This window comes from Drosophila serrata, unplaced genomic scaffold (genome assembly GCF_035046125.1).
Source record: "Drosophila serrata isolate PLE 108 unplaced genomic scaffold, ASM3504612v1 contig_347, whole genome shotgun sequence".
Taxonomy (NCBI): Eukaryota; Metazoa; Arthropoda; class Insecta; order Diptera; family Drosophilidae; genus Drosophila; species Drosophila serrata.
This window is the reverse complement of record NW_028257245.1, coordinates 2702069-2722511: the sequence shown is the minus strand read 5'-3', so window position 1 is coordinate 2722511 and position 20443 is coordinate 2702069. Positions and strand designations below refer to the sequence as shown.

The 20443-nt window shown below is 49.2% G+C and overlaps 3 protein-coding genes across 4 annotated transcripts; 1 reads left to right on the top strand and 2 right to left on the bottom strand.

Annotated features, from left to right (window-relative positions):
• Positions 1 to 3901: 3901 nt before the first annotated feature.
• LOC110189735 (uncharacterized) lies at positions 3902 to 6017 on the bottom strand. The gene is given in 2 exon segments (XM_086838509.1): positions 3902 to 5179; positions 5181 to 6017. Coding segments are annotated over 2 exon segments (2115 nt in total).
• A 4335-nt stretch (positions 6018 to 10352) lies between these two features.
• Br140 (bromodomain-containing protein 140) lies at positions 10353 to 16234 on the bottom strand. The gene is made up of 4 exons (XM_020959490.2): positions 14592 to 16234; positions 13273 to 14531; positions 12922 to 13205; positions 10353 to 12852 (listed from the first exon to the last, which is right to left on the bottom strand). The coding sequence occupies exons 1-4, from the start codon at positions 15742 to 15744 to the stop codon at positions 11232 to 11234; spliced, it is 4317 nt and encodes a 1438-aa protein (XP_020815149.2). The 5' UTR covers positions 15745 to 16234; the 3' UTR covers positions 10353 to 11231.
• Positions 16235 to 16476: 242 nt separating this feature from the next.
• Positions 16477 to 19252, top strand: Incenp (Inner centromere protein). Of its 2 annotated transcripts, XM_020959331.2 has the most exons (6): positions 16477 to 16594; positions 16662 to 16740; positions 16803 to 18028; positions 18082 to 18178; positions 18254 to 18920; positions 18982 to 19252. In XM_020959331.2, the coding sequence occupies exons 2-6, from the start codon at positions 16672 to 16674 to the stop codon at positions 19173 to 19175; spliced, it is 2253 nt and encodes a 750-aa protein (XP_020814990.2). In that variant the 5' UTR covers positions 16477 to 16594; positions 16662 to 16671; the 3' UTR covers positions 19176 to 19252. The 2 variants fall into 2 exon arrangements, with proteins under 2 accessions (XP_020814990.2, XP_020814989.2); XM_020959330.2 differs by lacking the exon at positions 16477 to 16594 and having other exon boundaries at positions 16601 to 16740.
• Positions 19253 to 20443: the final 1191 nt, after the last annotated feature.

The window sequence follows — 20443 nt, the reverse complement described above, 5'->3', positions numbered from 1 at the left end:
AATACTTAGTCTAACAACCATACTAAACGACGTAAATGTTATAGCTATTATAATTGTAAAATAAAAAATTAATAAATACAAGAAAATAAATAATTAGTAAATATCATTTTTTTATTACATATGTACTAATTTTTTATATTAATAAAAGGAATGCTTATCAATGCATCGCTGCCCAAAATGTACAGTCACCAATTAATATTTACACTCAACTGGGTCCAATGTACTCTGAAAATTTGGCTTGTCAAAATTTATCCAATCAATATAACAGCCAGAACCTGAACCGCAAACAATATCAGTGTTTGCTATTGACACAAAATGGAATTATCGCAAAAGCGTGATAATCGCCAACATGTGACTATCATATCACGTTTTCGCTTTCATAACTCTCTGCACTAAATGTGTCCCCAAAATGTTATGGCCTAGCAACAAGCAAATGTTTATCGTCGCTGCTTTAGTGCTTCGGCAATCTGAAATATTGTCGAAACAAGCAACAAATTGCTTTAGCATATGGTTTCAAGAAGGCTTCTGGGAGAGAAAGTGACTAAATCAAACAGCTAAAAGCAGGTGCAAAAACAAAAAAGCCATCATTAAATATGGCGAAGTACTATCTGCGACTTATCAGTTACGTTCAATATGAGTTGTAGTGCCGAGGCGAAAACAAATTCAAGGTTCGCCAAGGAGAGCGTGTCTGCTCCCTAGGGAGACCCACTTTCTCGTTGATAAGTAGCTCCTATCTCGGACTTATCACTAATTGCTGTTTACATTGGCTTTAAGCAAATCACTTTTGGCCAATAGTAGCTGTGGGGGTTGCCAACCCGCCGGCCTGAGTGATGGCCCCAACTCGACAGTGACTTCGTCATTATCATTATCGTCTGCGGCGCATTAGCTCGGGCTCCCAAAAATACCATGGAGTGTTAAAAATAACTTGTCGCCTTTGCTAAAAATACCAGCGAGCCACGACAATAATAAATATTCCTCTGCATAAATATCAAGGCAAATAATTGTCGGAAAATTTGTATCAGCATTTGTATTGTTGTTGTTTTGCAGTTTTCATTGTATTTATCTGGGCATTTTTTTTACTGCTCTTATCATCGGTACTTCCAAAGAAAAATAAATTTAGGCGACAGAAAGTGCCGTTGTTTGCCTGCCACTTAACGGCTTGATGGGGGGAACTACCGGGCAAACATTTCCATTTATGGCCAAGGTAAGGAGCTGGCCAAAAGGCAGTCTGACTTATTTACGACACGCTTGTTAAATCTGCTAAAGATTGCGATTATGATTTGTATCCCTGGTGAAATAAAGTAAGTCAACTTGAAGAGAAGTGATTTTTTTTGATTGGGGAAGTAATTAGGTTTATTTGGGGAAGGAAGTTCTTTGTGGCGATAATTGGAAATATCAAAAGTATAATCAGTTGATCACTCATAAAATATAATTTATACATTAATTGGGTAACAAACTCAAAGATCCCCGAGGTATGTATCTCAATTTATCAATTTATCTCAATCTAAACAAATGTGAATTAATTCTATAATTCCCAGAACTTGTGCATCTTGGAGCATTCATACCTGGCTAATCTGAATCAATTTGCAGGAATCCCCTGTAATTTGTTTGTATTTATTCAGGTGATGGAAGGAATCTATTCACGCGGCGGCCGCCATTAAAAGAATTATTGAAATATTTCCTATTTCGGGGAATTCAATTCGAAAGGTGTTTTCGCCAGTCACTAGCCGTATATTGTTCCATTGTGGGCCTGCTGAAATAATGTAAACACAAGAGTCAAATTTGCCTTTTGGCGTTTCTATAAATATGCACGCATAATTCGCACATACAAATGTATAGCCGGAAAGAAACTGCGCACTTTGCTTTGGCATTAAATGGCCCAAATCCCAAATGTGGCGGAACAAGGCCAAATTGGGCTTTATCAACGACCGGAGCGTAACCCCATTGTTTGGGCCTGTCTGGTCTAGCCAAAGTCGAAAGTTGCATCAGCCAAACATCAGTCGATGGCTTATCTGCTGCCAATCGAATCAATCGTCCTGATTGAAGCCATCGATTGCTGGCAGATAAGCCATCGATACACAGAGATAAAGATCAGGGATAGATATTATCTATGCAATTGTTCATGTCTAAACTTTCTTTATCATTCAAGTTTGTTATAAATTATTAAGGTTTATATAAAATTATTACCATTAAGTATTAATCAATAAAATTAGAACATTAAGTTAATAACATGTTATTTTATTAATTTTTAATTTATTTTGAGATTGGCGAAATATTTAAAAAGAACTATACTTGTAGCGTCAGAACATAAAATAAATCAAATTAAATCAAGAAGTGAAAGTTGTACTTTTCAGTTTATTAAATCCAACTAAGATAATATCTTATTGAGATGATCTTAATGATATTATTATTCCTTTGTTACAAAACTTTCATATACCATAAACAAAGGGCGTTTTGTTTACAGTTTTTTTCTGTGTGTAAAAGAAAATAAAATTCCCCTCCAATCTTTGGACCCTCTGGCAATAATCATGTGAGCTTTCCAGTGGCAGAATTAGCAAGAGTTCCGCCCCCCCTAATTGTGATTCATAGACTGAACTTTGGAACCTGCAGACAACGCATTCTTCAAACACGACAGATCTTTTGTAACATCAAAATCTTGTCTTATCAAGTGTCTCTCTGCATCCGCCACCAGCGGAGTAGATATCAGATGCTGCTCCATGTTCGTACCAATAGAACTTCTCCATGGCGCCACATTAGTCACTCTGTCCCGTTACTCATGCGCCACGTAACCACTGACAGCAGCGACAGCAGGGAACTCTTATCGGTGCGACGGGGGGAAAGGCAATTTCATCAATTCCAGCACCGATTAACGGACGGAGGGACCGTTCGATTTGCGATTTGCGATTTGCGATAGGTCAGTGAGGACGCTTGTGGACGCTAAGTGGACTGCGTTCCGTATAAATTTGTAGAGCATTTTCATATGCCTAAGGCTATATACATAGATTGGATTTATGGAGATTTGTGTAACGGGCCTAAAAATAAAAAATAGTTGCATTCGAATTCCTGATCAGGGTCAATAGCGGAGTTTGTATAAACAGCTAGAAGTGTGACACCATTTTGCGCTAGAGTTACCAAATTTGTTATGCAGATTAGAAGGCAATGGAGTGGCATTATTTTGAGATATAGCTAGACTTTCTGATGCCCCGCCCAGCGGAAAAAAACCGCAAAATGTTACCCCTCTAATTATCAGTGTAAATCAATCCGCTTTCAGGGAGTGTTTTACCTTGCCTTTGCAAAATTTAAGGCTTATTCCATAGACATTTCCACCGAAAAAGGATTATCAAATAGTTAGTTAGAGTATCCCCTAGCTGGGATGCTCCTTACTACCCATATCACCAACTTGTTATTTATGCGTCAAGTGTTAAGAACTGAATCGATCAGAATCGGATCGGATCAGATAACATCTTCATCTGTGCCAGATTGCGGCGCAATTTTAGCATTTTATGCGCATTCTGATCGACCGACAATCTGGCGACTCCGAATTAGCATCTCAGCTATTCTATAACTGTAAAGTCGAGAAAGCCATTTCCTTTGTTCCACCCCGATCCACCGCCTCCGTTCCCGCCCCAAAAGGTGCCCCTGCGTGCACTCCACGTTCCGTTGCGTTCCGTATAGTTTGTGTTGTTTCTCAACTGAATGCATTTTGAATCGTTTCGGGATTCGAAGTGAATCGCTTAAGCTATACAGGTGTACGAGTATGTGTATGAGTGGTGTTATGCGATTGGGTGAGACTGTGCAGGGTGTGTGGGGATGTGGATGTGGGCTAACCTAAGGCAATGCAAGTGATTCGAATTCGGATGCGGAGTGGCAGGTCTCCTCCTCCTCCTCCTCCTCCTCCTCTTTAGTGCTGGCAGTCGGGGCCTGTCCAGGGGTTCTTCAGGTTGGCCAGGCGCAGCTGCTCCAGGGCAATCTCATGGGCGCGGAAGTGCTCCCTGGTGGCCTTGTCCAACTCGCTGGAGGAGCTGGCGCTGTAGCTGGCTTCCTGCTTCAGCTTGGAGAGGATAGGGATGGGCAGGGGCTGTAGTGGCTGCAGTGGCTGCGGCTGGGGGGTGTACTTGACCAGGAAGGGATTGGGACTGCTGCTGATGGGAACTGTCGGGGATGGCTGGATGGCATTGGGCTGATTGGTCTGGATGCGCAGGAAGAAGCCATTCTGCACCGACTGCTGCTGGGTCACAATGTTGGGCTGGGCCTGGGGCTGAGTCTGAGGCTGTGCCTGAGCCTGGTGGTTGATGATCTTGAACTGCTCCGCCTTGTGCAGGTACTCGGGTGTTCCCTTCTCGGAGCTGGTGGTGATCTTCAGCTGACTGAGCTCCTGCTGCTCAGCCTGGCGCTCGCTCTCCAGGCGCTGGCGATCCTCAAGCTCGATCTTCACACGCTCGGCCTCCAGCAGACGGATCTCCTCGCGCATGCGATCTGCCTCCCTCTGGCGCTCCAGCTCGGCCTCCTTCTCCTCCTGCTTGCGCAGCTCCAGCTCCTGCAGACGCTCGCTCTCCCGCTCACGCTCCTCCAGGCGAATAAGGTCCGCAATGTCGGCCACCTTGTCTTCGGCTTTTATTTTGGCCTGGTTCAGGAGGAGCAGGTGCTGCTCACGGGCCAGCTTGACCTCGGGGGTGTCCTGGATGGGCTGCGGACCCTCAATGGAGCTCTTCACAAGCTGAGGAGCCTGGGGAGCGAAGAGGGGAATGGGTGCAATGGGAACCAGTGGCTGCTGCTGTGTGTCAATGGGTTGGCGCAGGATGGCCTCGTTGAACTGCTTGAGGTGCTCCTCACGGGCTCGCTTCACCTCTGGGGTCTCCTCGATGGGCTGAGGAGCCTGCTGCTGATCCCGCAAGGTGATGGCCTGAGGCTGAATGGGTGTCGTCTTCAGGATGGGTTCTTCGGGCGTCGCTGGTTGACGGAGCAGGGCCTCATTATACTGCTTGAGGTGCTCCTCGCGAGCCCGCTTCACCTCCGGGGTCTCCTCAATGGGTTGCGGAGCCTGCTGATCTTCGATGGCGGAGGTCTTGATGAATATTTGTGGTTGGGTAATCGTGGTAGTGGATTGGGTAATTGGCTGAGGCTGGGGCTCGGCCACAAATGGCTGCTGAATTCCAGGAATAGTTTTCACAATGGGGGTGTTCCTGGGCAGGCTGGCGGAGGAGGGCCTCGTTGAACTGCTTGAGATGTTCCTCGCGGGCCAGCTTAACCTCGGGAGTCTCTTCCACGGGTTGAGGACCGGAGAGCGATGCCGTTTTGAGCAGGAGATTATCCTGACCCTGAACAAACTGCCCGTAGGAGTGGGTCTGAGGCGTGGCAATTTGCTGGGCTACCTGGGGCGCCGAGGTCTTTATCAGAACTTGTTGCTGACCATAGATTAAAGGCACATCCGGTTTCTTGGTCTGGAACTGGTCCTGGTACTGGCCGAGCTGCTGCTGGGCCTGTTCAGCGCGCAGCACTTCCAGCCTGGCCTCGTTCCAAATGCGAAGCTGCTCATCCCGGGCTCGCTGGACCTCGGGACTCAGTCCGGGAACAGCTTCGAAGGCAGAGAACTTGACGATTTGCTCGAGGGGCTCGAATTGGGCCATCATACTGGGGCTGGGCTTCAGTCCCTGAGCCTTCAGACGCTCCAGTTCCTGGCGCATGGCCTGGTAGCGCTGCTCGCACCAAGCACGGAAGAGCGCAACCTGCTGGCTCTCCTGCTCCTGACCAGACCGGATAAGATTAGCTGACGATGTGGCCAGATCGCGGATGCCATTCAGAGGCTCCGGGTAGTTGTAGGCCAGCAAACGCTCCGCTCCTGTGCCGTCGTAGTAGCGGACATAGCCCTGGGCCAGACCACTCACCACGGGGAACTCGCCCCGGGCAGGCGCATAGGCCACCAGCTGGGGATGTGGCTGCGGCAGCGGAAGCGTCCGGACGACGGAGAAGGCTCTTGCAGAGCCCAGGGCCAGCAGGCCGATCAGGAAGAGACGCATCTTGGTCTGGCTTGGAGGTGGGGCAGCGACTAGTAGGACTTCTGGGGCTCGGGTGGTGCTCCAAGACTTCGCTACAACTTCGACTGCTGATGCTGGAAGACTGTTGCGGTGGTGGCCCTTGGCCGAGGGCTTTTATACCCGCTTGCCGGCGAGTGGAAAAGAACCGCAAGTGGATGTGGAAGCGGTTTGTGGATGTCCTTGGGCCAACCGTTGGCTCTACAGGATGCTTCAATAAATATTCTGTTGCCCTAGGTCGCCGGTGTTCTTTATCTCGAACTTAATTGGCCGACCTCCTCCCCGGGAGCCCTTCCTCCCAGGACGGGACAGGACCAGCCTTCGCTTGGCTTCTTCCGTTATGCCTCAAGGTTAAGCCTGGTTTTATTTTTAGCCCGTCTGCTGGGAATTTATGGCCCAGCGAGTGAAGGGACTGAACCTGGACCTGGATCTGGACTTGAACCCGGCACCCAGGGGCCCAATCGACTATCGATTGATCAATGACACGCTCTATGCGTGGGGATAATTATTTAAATTTGTCAAAACCCAAAGGCTTTGGCTACCTGGCTCCTACCCCTTCCTGATTCCAGTATCCAGTTGCCAAATAAGACGACGACGAGCGGCAGGAGTTAATTTATATTTAGTCGCAGCCACTTTTGTACAGTCGCCGTCTGGTCGCGCCTGAAATGGCCGATGGTCGGAAGGGAAAACAGAGGTAGGCGGTGTAATGCCCGACTTGGAAGACTCTTCCTCAGGACCGGTTTCCCTGCCCGACCGCGACTCAATAAATTCAAGTTAATTCCAGTCGGCGCCGTTATATGGCCCATGCAGGGCGCTGGACGGAGGAGGAGGCAAATGTGCAATAAGGTTAAACAGTGTCAATCAGGCAAATTATATCATTTCCCGCACATTTTTGTGGCTTTTTCAGCTGCAGGCAATCGCATCGGAGCAGCTTTGTTTTTTCGCACACACAAAACACACAGCAGAGAGAAGGGGCTCGCTTGGTAGAGTGTAGAGAGTGTTAACTCACATTCCTGGCCCGACTTATATAAAAATGGATATCTGATTTCAGGGGAAATACTTTTTGTATACGAAGCTGAATCATATGTGGTTGGACCGGACATAAATATAAAGTCATGACTCCAATAAAATTCTATAATTTAATATGTTTAAATCGAATGTGGAAGCGAAAAACTCAAGGGATTGCGTTCCATTAAGTAAGCTTCTCAGTGCGGTGATGGTGCCACTTTTTCGGCGGTGATTATATCAAAATAGAAACAGCCAAAAAATTGTCTTTGCTTAAGTTATCTCAAAACATTAGCTTATCTGACCACTGCTGATTACTTTCTGCTCTTTGGCTGTTTCCAGCCTGATGGAAAACACTCATTGATCACATGCTGGCCCAATTACCTGCTCCAATTGGCGAACTTGGCTTCAAGATTCACCTTGGCGGCTCTAGAGGGTTTTCAGATTTCGCACTCTGAGGTAATAAGCATACCTCCAAAGTCACACGTAAGCCTCGTCAGGAGGGGGCCGCCACTTTCCCAAGCTGAGCAATTTCATAACTTGTCTTTGAGAGAGATCTTTGGGATCTTGTTGCCAGGCCCAATGGGGAAAGCATCTAGTATAGGTTTCTTTCCTTCTTTCTATCTTGAACTGACCACAGTCACGTTGGCTCATGTGACGTAGATCCGATGATGTTGCTTCTAGATGCTCAAGATCACCAGCTGGAGCATTTGCCTTTTTCGGGCGCGTGCGTCAGGAACAATTGATTCTTTAATGATTCTGTTGTCCCCCGATCGTTCGATATCATTGAATGGAGACGGAGGCACGTCCGCGCTAATTAAAGCAGATCAAAGTGCTTACTGCTGGCTAGCCACGTTTTTGTTTATCTTATCGCCCCCAAAGAGCGATTTTGCATGCCAAACTCCGGCCAATGCGGTTCGGTGGCGTATGCGCAATCCGCAAACGCTGCATACATCAGGTGTTAATTGGGTGTTGATTAGCGCGTCCCGGTGGTTCATTAAGATGTCTGAAAATGGTGTGCCATCTCATCACGCCATCGACAGATACAGATAAAGAAATAATTATCCCTACTACATTTTAAATATTAATTAAGGTTAGTTGCAGTAATTATTTACAGAGACATTAATGAGGGAGTAATTAAGAATTGGTTTGCATTTATTTTAATTTAATTTAATTTAAGCAAAATATAGTAAGATATATCATAAAGTATAATACGTAAACACACTTATACCACTTAAAACTTAATTTAATTTTTTTCTGTGTATCTGGTGACTTGACTGCTGCCTGCTTTTCCGGATCATCTGTCGCCGGATCTCTCTCGTGAGCCAATAAATTCCAATGTCTGAGATACAGCTGCTTGGCAACGTTGGCCAGGTGAGGCGAAGCGGCTAAGGTTTATGGCCAATAAACGCACTTGAACCGCTCACAGTTCCGCCGAAAATTCCAAAGCCCCAATAACCGGAGCTCGACCAAGTCTTTCATCTTTTACGGGGTTATACGCGGTGCACGTTGGTTAAATCACGTGCGAATAGCAGCGGCAAAATAACCCAAGACGTCATTTGGGCTGCGTGCAAATTTAAATTAATTTACCAGCAAAAACTCAATAACAGTCCAATCGGGGACTGAATGAACTACGTTTTTCGCTATTTTCGTATTTATTTTAATCGTTCACAAACGTCAGCAGAAAAATATATTTCTCCCAAAGCAAATATTTTTGCGTTGAACTGAAATCACAAAGAAATACAATCGTTAAATTTCGATCAAAATCGCTGAGAAGCTTATGAAGGCTCGCATTAATTGGAGCAACAAACACCAGATTAAATTATATTGCTTCAAAAACAGGCAATTGGCAGAACGAAACTACCTAAAATTTAAACCATTAAACATTGACAAATAAGATGATTTTGCAACCTAAAACACCTTGAAAAACTCTTGAAGAAACCTGAAACCCGAGTAAAATCCTGGGATGTGGAGCAGGAGCTTGAACTTTACGGAAAGGTCTTCTTCTCATAATTTGATGCCGGCCCTCGTTGTGGAGCCAACATCAAGGCCATTTATTTTCAAACCCCTATATTCTTTTTTTAAACTCTCTTGTATCCGATTCGGAGCACCGTCTTTGACGTCACATGGCCCCACATCAAGAAACGAGTTTCGGGGAACTTCCCGCGCACTCAGTTCCGTTTGAAGGGGCCAAATAGATAGTAATTATGTGCGTAATAAAAACATCAATTAGAGCGCCAACGCAATGACCTACACCTGGCACTTGGCACTTGGCACTTGGTCAACATGCAGGCAGTAGTGACCGGTGGTCAGTCGTCGAACAAACACAACAGTCGATAAACTTCAGACGCCGACAGCCGTTAATTTGCATTAATAATTAAGGCCAACATCTGGCGATTTTGGGCGTTCTATCATCTACAGTTAAGCTGGAATTGAGTTGTTTAATAGCCCCTGCGATTCCCCCCATTAAACGGTAGCCACTTCACTGCCATCTGGCGGCTTTAAGCCCGGCTTAGCACTTGATTTGTGCATTGCGCCGCAAACACAATTGCTTGTCGTTTGTGTGTTATTCAAGTCTAAGCACGTGAAAAATGCGTAAACAATATTTCAAGATTTATTTTAACAAACAACTCACTTTGTTTATGCTTTGCTTTGACTGTTTGTTCAATCGGTTCGCTCAATCTTATGGTTTAATGTTTGCCTTTCAAATTAATTGGCCTAATCATGTTTCTGGGCCGTGACTGGTGACTCGTAAACTGTTGAAGTGATGAATCAGAGGCTTTGCAACTGTAAGAAAACTATATGCGTATCCTGCACCCGAAACAGCAGTAATTCAGGTTTTAATCGTTGATTATGACTTTAGGAAATAATTTTATATTTAATTATTTTAAGTAACATTTTATTAGATTCTGATTATAATTCGTAGTGCCGTTGAAAAGTTTCTTGTCCAATCGTTTTCCAACCTTAACCGAATCCATTTAAAGCGATATCTAAACTGTAAGTAAGTCTTGTCAAACCTACGGAATAACGGTTCTACAAGGCAAGCTGGTGATGAAATCGAAAGTCAATTGGCCATAATTTTAAGTGCATCACGTGGCTAAAACTGTAAAACAAAACATCTGTCCGGGTGATAATTGATGTGCGGAATATGACACTGTTAAGGGGGAGCCTCTGGTGAATGACCTGGGTAATCAAAATCAAAAAATAAATGTAAGTCAATTCCTCTCGAACTTCACTGACGCACTTTTGGTGACAATTGCGAAATGAGGCTGCTAAAACTGTAGGCCAGTGGATGACAAACTGCAAGGCGGAAAGTTTTTGTTTAAAACATTTATTTTTCTGCATTTAATTTACCATTAAGTTTAAACAATATTCAATCATTTTAAGGGCAAAGGTGGTGGTGTGTGGTGGCGGATTCTTGGGGGGTCGGGACTTTGTTGGGCTTAGCTACTTCAATACTTAATTGTCTACGCTTTCCACTTAGGCATACGAATTTGTTGCATTAATTACACACAGTAATTATAATAATAGTCATAATAGTAATCCTCATCTTCGTAATACATCATAATAATCAAATATATATATATTATTTGTTCATGGGAAATCAAGACGAACACGTACACTATAGCATATGGAGATATATCGGTTTATGTAGAAACGCCACACGCACTCACACACATCTATACAGTTTGTAATCGATTCCTATTTTCTACATAGCGGTTTAAGTTTTTACACGATCTTTAACTTGAGGCGCATAATTGCTTTGCTTGTTTCCGACTTAACTAACTGTTCTTGCACTTAAAACTATTTAACTTAAACATTGATTTGATTTCGCGTGAAACGTCTTGAGGTTATAAATTCCATGTGGGTTGGCCACAGCGACCAAATAATATACAGAATAGGTTCCTCCAACCGAATTCGATAACTGCGCGTATTACAAAAACTGTACATAATGAATGGTTTCCCTGGTGACTGGGCAACAAACGAAAATCAAAGACACTTGCAGTGCAAACTGGATATTCGCCAACGAAATACTCTAATGGAGGGCCTTCTTCAACTTTGTCCACGTCGTCTTCGAGCATCAAGTAACAACAAACGAGATATAAAAATACGAGGGATCTCTAGTAGTGGGGGCAAATTAGGTGGCTAAAGCCTTTGGGGCACCGCCTACAAGTGCAGTCGGGCCATCAGCTTTCACATGATGGGATCGGGCCCTTGGCCCTCCAAATCCGAGACCTGGCTCTGGTAGTGTAGCGCGTCCTGGTAGGCCTTCTTCACCGCTTTCCGCTCCGCCGGCTTTCGAGACTCCACCAGCTTCTGCTGGTCCAGCTGCTTGTCGATCCCGAGGATGTCCAGCTTGTTGGCCGGCAGCCACTGCCATGTGCGCTTCACATCAAAGAACAACACCAGGAACACGATGTCGTCAATACAGTTTTTGCGCAAAGCAAGCACATCGGTGGGCGGAGCGGGCAGGGGAACGCCGTTGTAGACGAATCCCTTGGGCGTCTTGGGGTCAAGAATAAGAGCAGGATACCAGGGATATCCTCGGCATTTTGCCCACACCAGCTGAAGCGGTTCCAGCGTTGGTTTCTGGCCGTGCGCGTGGGAGTTGTTGTGCCGGTCCGAGCAAATGGCATCCTCGGCGTGCCTGCTTCGATTATTATTCGTCATGTTTGTGGTAGAAACAGCCGCCATCGTGTTTCGCCTCGCCTTTATGCTGTTGACCAGCGGCGAGGCGTTTGGAGTTGCTGAGCGCAGCTTACCGGCCCTTCGCAGTAGCGGCGGCGGAGTGGCCGTGGAGCTGGTGGACTCACTGAGATTGCTGCGCCGCTTGCCGCGACCTCGTGCCGCTGACAGAGATGCTCCTCGCGCCATTGCGGATGGCGTGGGTGTGTTACGTGTAGTTAGCCTCGGCGCCTTACCCTGTCGCGCGCTCAGTGGCCGCTCCTCATCCTCGTCGTCGTCGCTGGAGCTGCCTCCACTTCCTCCGCTACTGCTGCTGATGGCCATGTTTCCATTGTTGTTGCCCTGGGTGTGGTTTAGACTCGCATGCTGCATGTCCATAGCGTCTGTGGTTCCATCCTGCGAGGTGGACTCCCGCTCCTCGCTGCGGCTTCTTCCGCCGTCCCCGTCCGCATCACCGTCGCTCGCCTCGTCGCTGTCAAAGTCAGAGCAACTGCCCGACATGCTGAAGTCCGAGCAGCTGCTGCACGGGCTGCTGGACTGCGAGGGCGCATCGTCACTGTCGCTAACATCCCGCTGGTTGTTGGCTCGATACACGCGAAAGCTGTCGGGGATGCGCTCGAAGGGCAGGGGATCAGGAATTGGCAGTGCCTGGGTGACCGCCACCGCCGGATTAGGCGACTTCTTTGGCGACATGGAGGCGCTGTGCCTTAGCTCTGGCAAGCGACGGTATCGACCCGGCCTCTTGGGCGACTTGCCGCCCATACTCATTCCCAGTTTACTGCTAATCGACAGGGCGGTGGATGCCAGGCTTGCCGCTGCTGCCGCTCCAGCCGACGACGACACTCCCACTGCTGCTTGCGACGCGAGGGCTCCACTGCTAGCGCTGCTGCTGTTCTGCGTCAACGCAAACCCGGAGCCAGAGGGCGGTGCTGCGGCCAGAACATGGTTTAACGTCCCCGTCGTACTGCTTGCCGCGGTAGCAGCCGTAGTGGCGGAGGACGAGCTGCCGCTGGTGGACTGAGTGTTGGAGGACTGAGAGTTTTGGTGCTCCTCCTTAACGGGCGTCGTCAATGGCTCAGATGGTCGTTTAAGCGCCGCCTGCGACTTGCGGGTTAGTAATATGGCCGTTCTAGAAGGATTGCCAGGGATTAAGCATGGAAATAATGGATAATGGAACTGCTTTTGAAGTACAACTTACCTCCGATTAATGCCCACTGGGGAGCTGCTATTGTTGAGACTCTTGATTGGACTGCAGGGCGGTGTTTGCGTAGAGTTGAGCAAGTCCTTGGACGCTGCATCGTCTCCTTCGGCCTCAGCCATGGAGTCGTCATCAGAATCGTCTTCTTCGTCGTCGTCATCGTGCTCTACGTCCATATCGATGGCGCTGCTGTTCAGACGCTTACGCGTGCGTTTTTTAAGGGGCGAAGCACCCACTGCATCCTCCTCGTCGCTTTGGGATTGGTTAGCATGGGACGAGTAACGCTGCAGAGAAAGGTTCATTAAGGAAAAGGCTTGACAGGGAAATTCAAGAGATAAGGCGAAAACTCACTGCGGCAAAGCGCGCCTTTTGTAGACTTTTGCGCATCCGTGTGATTTCCAAACGGATCTGCTTAATCTTCTTGGTGCGGTAACTGGGATTCTTCAGTACCTGTGACTTGTCGGCGAGAATCAGCAATTTCTGGACAACGTCTTCGCTGGCCGGCGCCGCCAAGAGCTGGCGCAGCTCCTGCTCTACCTCCGTTTCCACGTGATCGACGTGCGAGCGCTGCGTCCGCTCCAAAAGGCCATCCCGCTGCAGTTCCTTGCGCAGCTGGACAAAGAGTGGCGCCGCCTGGTCGCGCATACGAATGCCTGCGCGATAGAACACCGTGTCCTTGTTGTTGTACGCCAGGCAGTTCTGTATCATCAGATCAAAGTCCGCCTCCAGCTGCTCCAGCGACGTGTACTGGCATTCCTTTAGCCTCAACCGCATCGTACCCAAATCCATGGGCTGCTTAACAATGTCCGTGTAATCGGGAACCTCGCTGGTGTCGACCGGTTCGCGGAATATCTCCATGGTGTCACGCGCCTCCAGCGAGTCCAGCAGTTTGCCCAACGCAGACTCCAGGGGATTGAGTTGGAGCATCACCACCTCCTCGGAGATGCGAACAAAGGCCACCTTTAGCTTCTCTCGCTTTCGCACCAGCTCGCACAGTAGGCGCGCTCGCTCCAGATCTTGACGCAGGCACTGCCAGTACTTAAGTTGTCGGTAAAGTTCACCCGTGTCCGGCGATCCCTCGATGCCGTTGCGCTGGATCACGCCATGGTTATTGCCTTGGCTCTGAAGGCGTCGTAGTAGCGGCACGCCATTGCGGTAGTGCCGCTTAAGCGTCCAGTAAGCAATAATGCGGTCGAGGAACTCCTTCTTACGTTGCATCGTCACCATGGTGGCGATCTCCTGGACGCGGTCGGGCGGAATCGTCGGAATGAGCACTACCGGCGCCGTCGAGCGCTTCTTGGCCAAAGCCTTGCGGGCTTCACGCATCTTGTGGCGCGTGTCCTCAAAGTCCGGAACGTTCATCTTCAGCTTGGCGTCCGCCGGCGTGTGGGAGTGGCAGTAGGCAAACTTCTGTACGTGCATGGAGGAATCATTATGGCCGTCCTTAATCGTGTCCATTGTCATGTAGAGGCCCGCCTGCTGGGCGCAGGTGACGTGGAAAGCGGCGTAGCAGCTGTTCCGGTGGCACTGAATGCACGCGCCCAGGCCCTTCTCCTTGCACACGTAGCAGGTGAGCCGCCAACGGGCAGGGGGAATGGTCTCAATGGAATCTGGGGAAGAATCACCTTTTAGTTTTACATTCAGAGGGAATAAGGGAGAGAACTACGCACCTATGGGCTCCAGGAAGACGGTGTTGGCGAACCGAACCTCCGGTATCCACAGGGCACACACCACGTGCGCCCACTGGCCGTGATCCGTCTGCTTGAAGGCGCCGCCTGCATTCGGACAGAGCACACAGTTCACGGGCTTGCTGGGCGACTGCAGGCAGCGCCGGCACAGCCACTGGCCCTCTGGGATGTAGGGCACGCCGTAGCAGTCCTGGTGCACCGCGAGGTTGCACATGTCGCAGAAAAGTATCACGTTCGTGTTCTGGCACTCGCCGTCTAAGCAAATGCAGCAGACGGCGTCGTCGTCCACCTCGACGCCAGTGGGAGTGCCGTTGGCAGCCGCCTGGAAGTGCGACTCCTTCTCCAGCCGGTCCATAAGCAGCTCCATGGTGTCAATGCCCACGGCGTTGAGTCCGAGCCGCTGCCGCTCCTCGTTCATGTGCTCCAGCCAGGCAGAGTCCTCCTCGTCCACATCGTACTCCACCTCGCCGTCCAGCTCCTCTAGCGACTTCTCGATGAAGCGGTAGTAAGCCAGCGGCCGCGGCGGGGCGTCAGGCACTCGGTAGTCCGGAATCTCGGCCACTCTCGCGACCGGCACCTGGACTCGGGCCCAGGGTGCATTCTCTTCCAGTGGCGGGGCATCAGCGTTTAGGATGCAACCCCTGGTCACCAGGGCGGCGAACTCCTCATCCTCCACGAGCGGGAGGGCATCGTCGATGCCAAGGCGAACGCTCTTGCCGTCCAGATTGAACGTCACAGTAGCCTCCTCCTCGTTGTATGCCACCAGCGATTCAGGATTGGCGTACTGCCGACCGGCGCCCCCTCCTGCCGTTCCACCACCTCCGGGGCCACCGCCAGTCGAGGAGCAGCCGTTCTTGGCGTCCGCCGCACCGGTGCCGGGATGGGGCTGCTCCTTGTGGGGCCGAGGCGTGGAGTGGTGTGCACCGGAGCGGGAGCGCGCCTTCTTCCGGCTTGGTGTCAGCACGGGCGTCAGTGGCTGCGGATTGTCGTGGTCGTACTTCATCAAATGGTACTGGAGGCCCATGATGGTCTTGTAACTGCGGTCGCACCCGCGCACGGGACAGGCGAACGGCGGCTGGGCCTGCTGGCTCTTCACGCCCTTGCAGTACTCCACGGCGTCGAAGTCGAGCCCCATGGCGGGATCTGAGGGATCGGCGGGATCCGCTGCAGCTGCTCAATCGCAGGGCGCAAGTCGCAAATCGCGGGCGATGCGATGGCGGGGCTTCTCGGGGTTTCGCGTTCGCGGGACACAGTCTCTACTCCGCGGCACGGCTGCTCGTTCGTGTGCACATCCCACGGAGGCGTAAATAAACGTGAAATATAAATGAAAACTCAGTTCTAAGCCTGTTTTCTAGCTTTTTTTAGCATATTTTGGCCGATAGGCCAATCTGACCAACTGTTCTGAAAAACCGAGATGTGCTAGGGATGGGAGATGTGGCCAGCTCGCCATGGCGATACTATTGGAGTGGCTCTTGTCCAGCACTGGCAAAACTGGCCACCATTTGTTCGATTTAATAGTAGGGCTGACCGTTAAAAATATTGGTCGCTGTGTTCTGTTACTATTTTTAGTTTTTCTTTACTGCTTAAAATCATTTGTCGTCATATTCAGCTCAGGATGCTGGTTCTTTAGTGCTTTGCAACACGGGCTCCTAGAGATGGTTGTTTCTTGAACCAGTTGGAACTGGTTCTCGGCCGCCTGATGATTCAGGTTAACAAACATTATAAAACCGGTTAAACACGTTTTAACTTTGTCAACGATAATTAGCATTGAGTGCACAATACGTTTTCGCTTCCAGTATCCCCTTCTGCAGCAGTTTAGTTGTGATTTTCATTTTGCGCGGGAACTTCTTGTCAGCGTCAGTGTTGAACAACGGCAAACGAAGTGCGCTTTACAGCACACAAGGGCCTGTTAGCAGCTGTCAACACACAAAGCCGCTGTTAGCAGCTGCTGTCGCGCGTCCCCATTGCCGCCATTTGAAATAAACGTAAGAAAACGCCAGCCAGTCCCCTGGAAGTGTATATAGTTGTGTAAATAATCAAAATATTAATCAGATCGTGCAACATGGAGGACGTAATGGGCGTTCTCGGTTCGCTGTCGGACTTGCAGAGGGAATTGGAGGTCCTGCGTCAGGTAAGTCCCCGGGACCCTGCCGAATCCGTCCAGTTGGAGTCAACATAGCGTCCTTTTTTCAGTCCCACTTCCAGGAGCTGGACCAGCTTTTCTACGGCCTGGGGTCCACTTCCGTGAGCAATGACGGGGAGGCCAAGGCGGAGGAGAGCACTCCAGCAGTCAGGGAAGGATCCTCGGTGACGCCGCAGCAAACCAAGAAGCGCGCCAAGCGACTCTCCTCTCTGGCCGAGGACAAGAATGAGCTCGAGACCAGTCGAGCCGCAGAGACAAGTCAATCCGCAGCCAACTCGTCGACTCGCCAAAGCGCTCGGGTCAACAACTCGCAGCTGTTGGCCATCGCCGAGGGCACCCTAAATACTACGGCTTCGCTAATGCCACCGCCGCCTGTACCGACTGTGGCGGACACCACCTTGAATTCCGGACGGCCACAGCGCGCCGCCAAGCTGAAGTCCGAGAAAATGCTTAAGGAGCCCTCTCTCAATCGCAAGATGCGCCGACCTAGCCAGGAGGACGTCGTCAAAGTAAAGGTGGAGAGCGAGCAACGTGCCTCGCAGTTTAACAGCTCCACCAGTGGGCATTCTAACCCGGTTAAAATGTCACAGAAGCAGCCAGAGGAGGATTCTGTACTTCCCGCTCCAAAAGAGCCGGAACCTGCAGTTAAGGATCAGTCACCGGAGGATATTAACACCTCGAAGACCCTGGTGGTAAAGATCAAGCGCGAGAAAATGAGCAACGAAGGCTTGGTTTCAACCACCGAAATCACTGCCTCATCCACTGCCATTCTGGAAGCGACACAGGCTGCCCAGCCGAATGAGACGGTTTCTAGCAATACGACGACCACAACGGAGCCCGGCAAAAAGTTACGCAAGAAGAAGAAGGACATTGCCGAGTGCCATAGGCCCATCAAGATCGAGCGCTTCAGCGATCTGGACAAGGGATCACCGGTGTCGTCACGAACGCGCAAGGCCAGTACAGAGTCGCGTGCGAACCAGGAACATTCCATCTACACAGACGCGCTGGAAGGACCGCCACCCGTAGATCCATCCGAGACGGTGTCACAAACCAACGCCACGATGGTCCTTGGTCCTGCCCCCACGTCAGATGACAGCCCACGGGGACCGGTTGGGGATGCCACCTTCGAGGTACGCCCCACAGACAAGAAAGCGCCGACCAAGCAAGACAGTCTCCTTACCGAGGATGAGTCACTGGAGGACAAACAGCCCGTGGCTAAGACGCTTGCGAGCATCAAGGCAATGAAGCTGCCAGCTCGCGCCCACGAGCTTTTCAAGTAAGTATTCTAGTGATGTGCCTAAACATTCTTTAATTCCATCCCTGCCGCAGTCCTCTTCTTCAAAGTCCCGTGAAGATGCGCGTGGAGGCATTTGAGAACGCTGCCCAAGCGCAGAGCAATCTGCGTCCCAAGCGCACTAAGGATGTGGTAAGTTGACAGCCTGCTTGGCGCATGTTCGTCCTATGATTTGTGCCTTTAACCAAATCTTTTTCTCATCTCTAGCAAGGCACGCCGGGATCAAGCATTACGCCCAAAGTGGGCAGACTCCCAGCACCGGTGGTGGGGCGCTTCTACACGCCTACCCAGACGACCAGCATGCTGTCTGCGAGCTCGGCGCAGCCCAAGAAGGCACCGGCCAGTGCCTCCAAGGCTACCACGTTGATGAAGACGGCAACTGGGACGAACCTAAAGTCCACCAACTCGGCCTCCACCAAGTCGCTGGTGCGCGAAAACAGCGGAGACGACTTCCGCAAAGGACTGCACAACCTGGCCGAGGAGCGTAAGAAGATGCGCGAACTAAAGCACCAGCAGGCCGCCCAGCAACGCGAGGCCAAGGAACGGGAGCGGTCTGAGCGGATGGCCAAATTGGCCGCCGAGCGTGCCAAGAAACAGGAGGAACGCAAGCGTATAGAGGAGCGCAAGCGACAGGAGCTTGAAGAGCAGCAGCGCAAGATGCGGCAACAGGAGGAGGCCGAGGCCCTCAAGAAGGCCAAGCTTAAGGAGCTGGAGCAGCAGAAGTTGCAACAGCTGACAGGGGCCAAAACCAAGAAGATGTTGCCGCCGCCCCCGAAGACCAAGTACACTTGGGAGATGCTTCACGAGGATGACTCGACTGATGACGAAGGCAAGGTTACTCACAAACGACCGCCGGCGCCAACCTGGAGTCGCAGTAAGTTTGCAGGATCTCTTACTTTGTGCTTTTTCTGGCATTAACTCTCCGTTTTTCCTAGGCCATGTGCGGGGAGACGCGATTCTTATGCAGAGCCACGTACCCACCGAGATCATCGACAGTTTCTTCTCGGTGGCGCCCACCACTCCGGACCTGAAGCAGATATTCCCGAACATCGATCCCAGCCTGCTGAGGCGAAACTCCAGCGTGCTGTGGTCCACCCCGCCGCGCTATTCCGAGCTGCCGAAATACTAGCCCAGTAGTTCTGTTTTTCATTATCGTAATCGCACATCTTTATAATTGAATAAATAAAGTTAATTGTGAAAATTAAAGCGGAGTACCGCTGTCCGATTCACTGCCGGCCTGACACTAATACCCAGGTGCTTAGGAACTATTAAAGCCGCCAGCGTGCTCAATCAATGGTTCGCTGGTGGCCGCTTGCCGATTCCATTAGCGCAGCTGCCCAACAATGGAGGCGTCGAGACGTCGATTCGTGAAAAGTGTGAAAACGCAGAGGATGGAAAGAAAACAAGCAAGGCAAACTCAATTTCACTGGTCATGGGGCATGGTTTTGTGGCATGATGAGCAGGCTCTGTTCGTTTCTCCTTCATCATGTCTATTGCCATTGTACATACATATATGCCTCTGCAGAGCAGAGTTTTCCAATACTTAATTCTCATTTTCATTTAAGATGAGCTTTGCAGAGATACTCGCAAACTGATTATGATTATAATGATGTAGATCTTTGAACGAGGGATCTTAACTTGCTATCGCAGAGACGTGTGTTCAATAATTTGCTAATACTCGCCAGCTCACTCAAAGGGCGCCCCATCTTACCAAGAGCTTACTGACAAGTAATCTAGGTTCCTCTTTGAAAGCCCTTGAAACTTTGATCCAATTCGACAATATATATATGGTTATTTCTATGAATACACAATAAGTCTGCTCATCATTCAATGGTTAAATGGCATTGAAAATGATAACGAGAGCTTCATGTCAGAATAGAAATATGTACATACATTTATATACCCTTTAACATTTGATGTGCATATGTTCTGGCAAACGATCTGTGATTGATTTGTGACATATTTGAATATCGCTTTATGTGGATTATCTCACACCGATTAGATTTTTTTTTATTTCTAAAGAATTGGAGCAGATACTGTTGTAAACTTCCATGCCTTGTTGTGTAGGATATCTTATTATTTATAGAACAAATATTATAATATTTTATAAATAATTTCGGTTTATTCAAAAGATTCGAAATTGTGTCACAACCTTAAAATTCCACTGATATTGTAGGGGCTTTTAGTTATAAGTTTGCTTAACTTAGCAATATTTTATGACGTATTTACATTTTATTATAACTAAGAAAGAAATCTAACTTCGAAAATTCGTAATTTTTATACCCTTTACTATAAACTGTAGGGTTATGGAAATTCGGAATCAATCATAGCTAAGCAAAAAATTAATTAACTTAAAGTCGGACAGCTTTTCTTTTTACAACACATAAAAGATGTCAT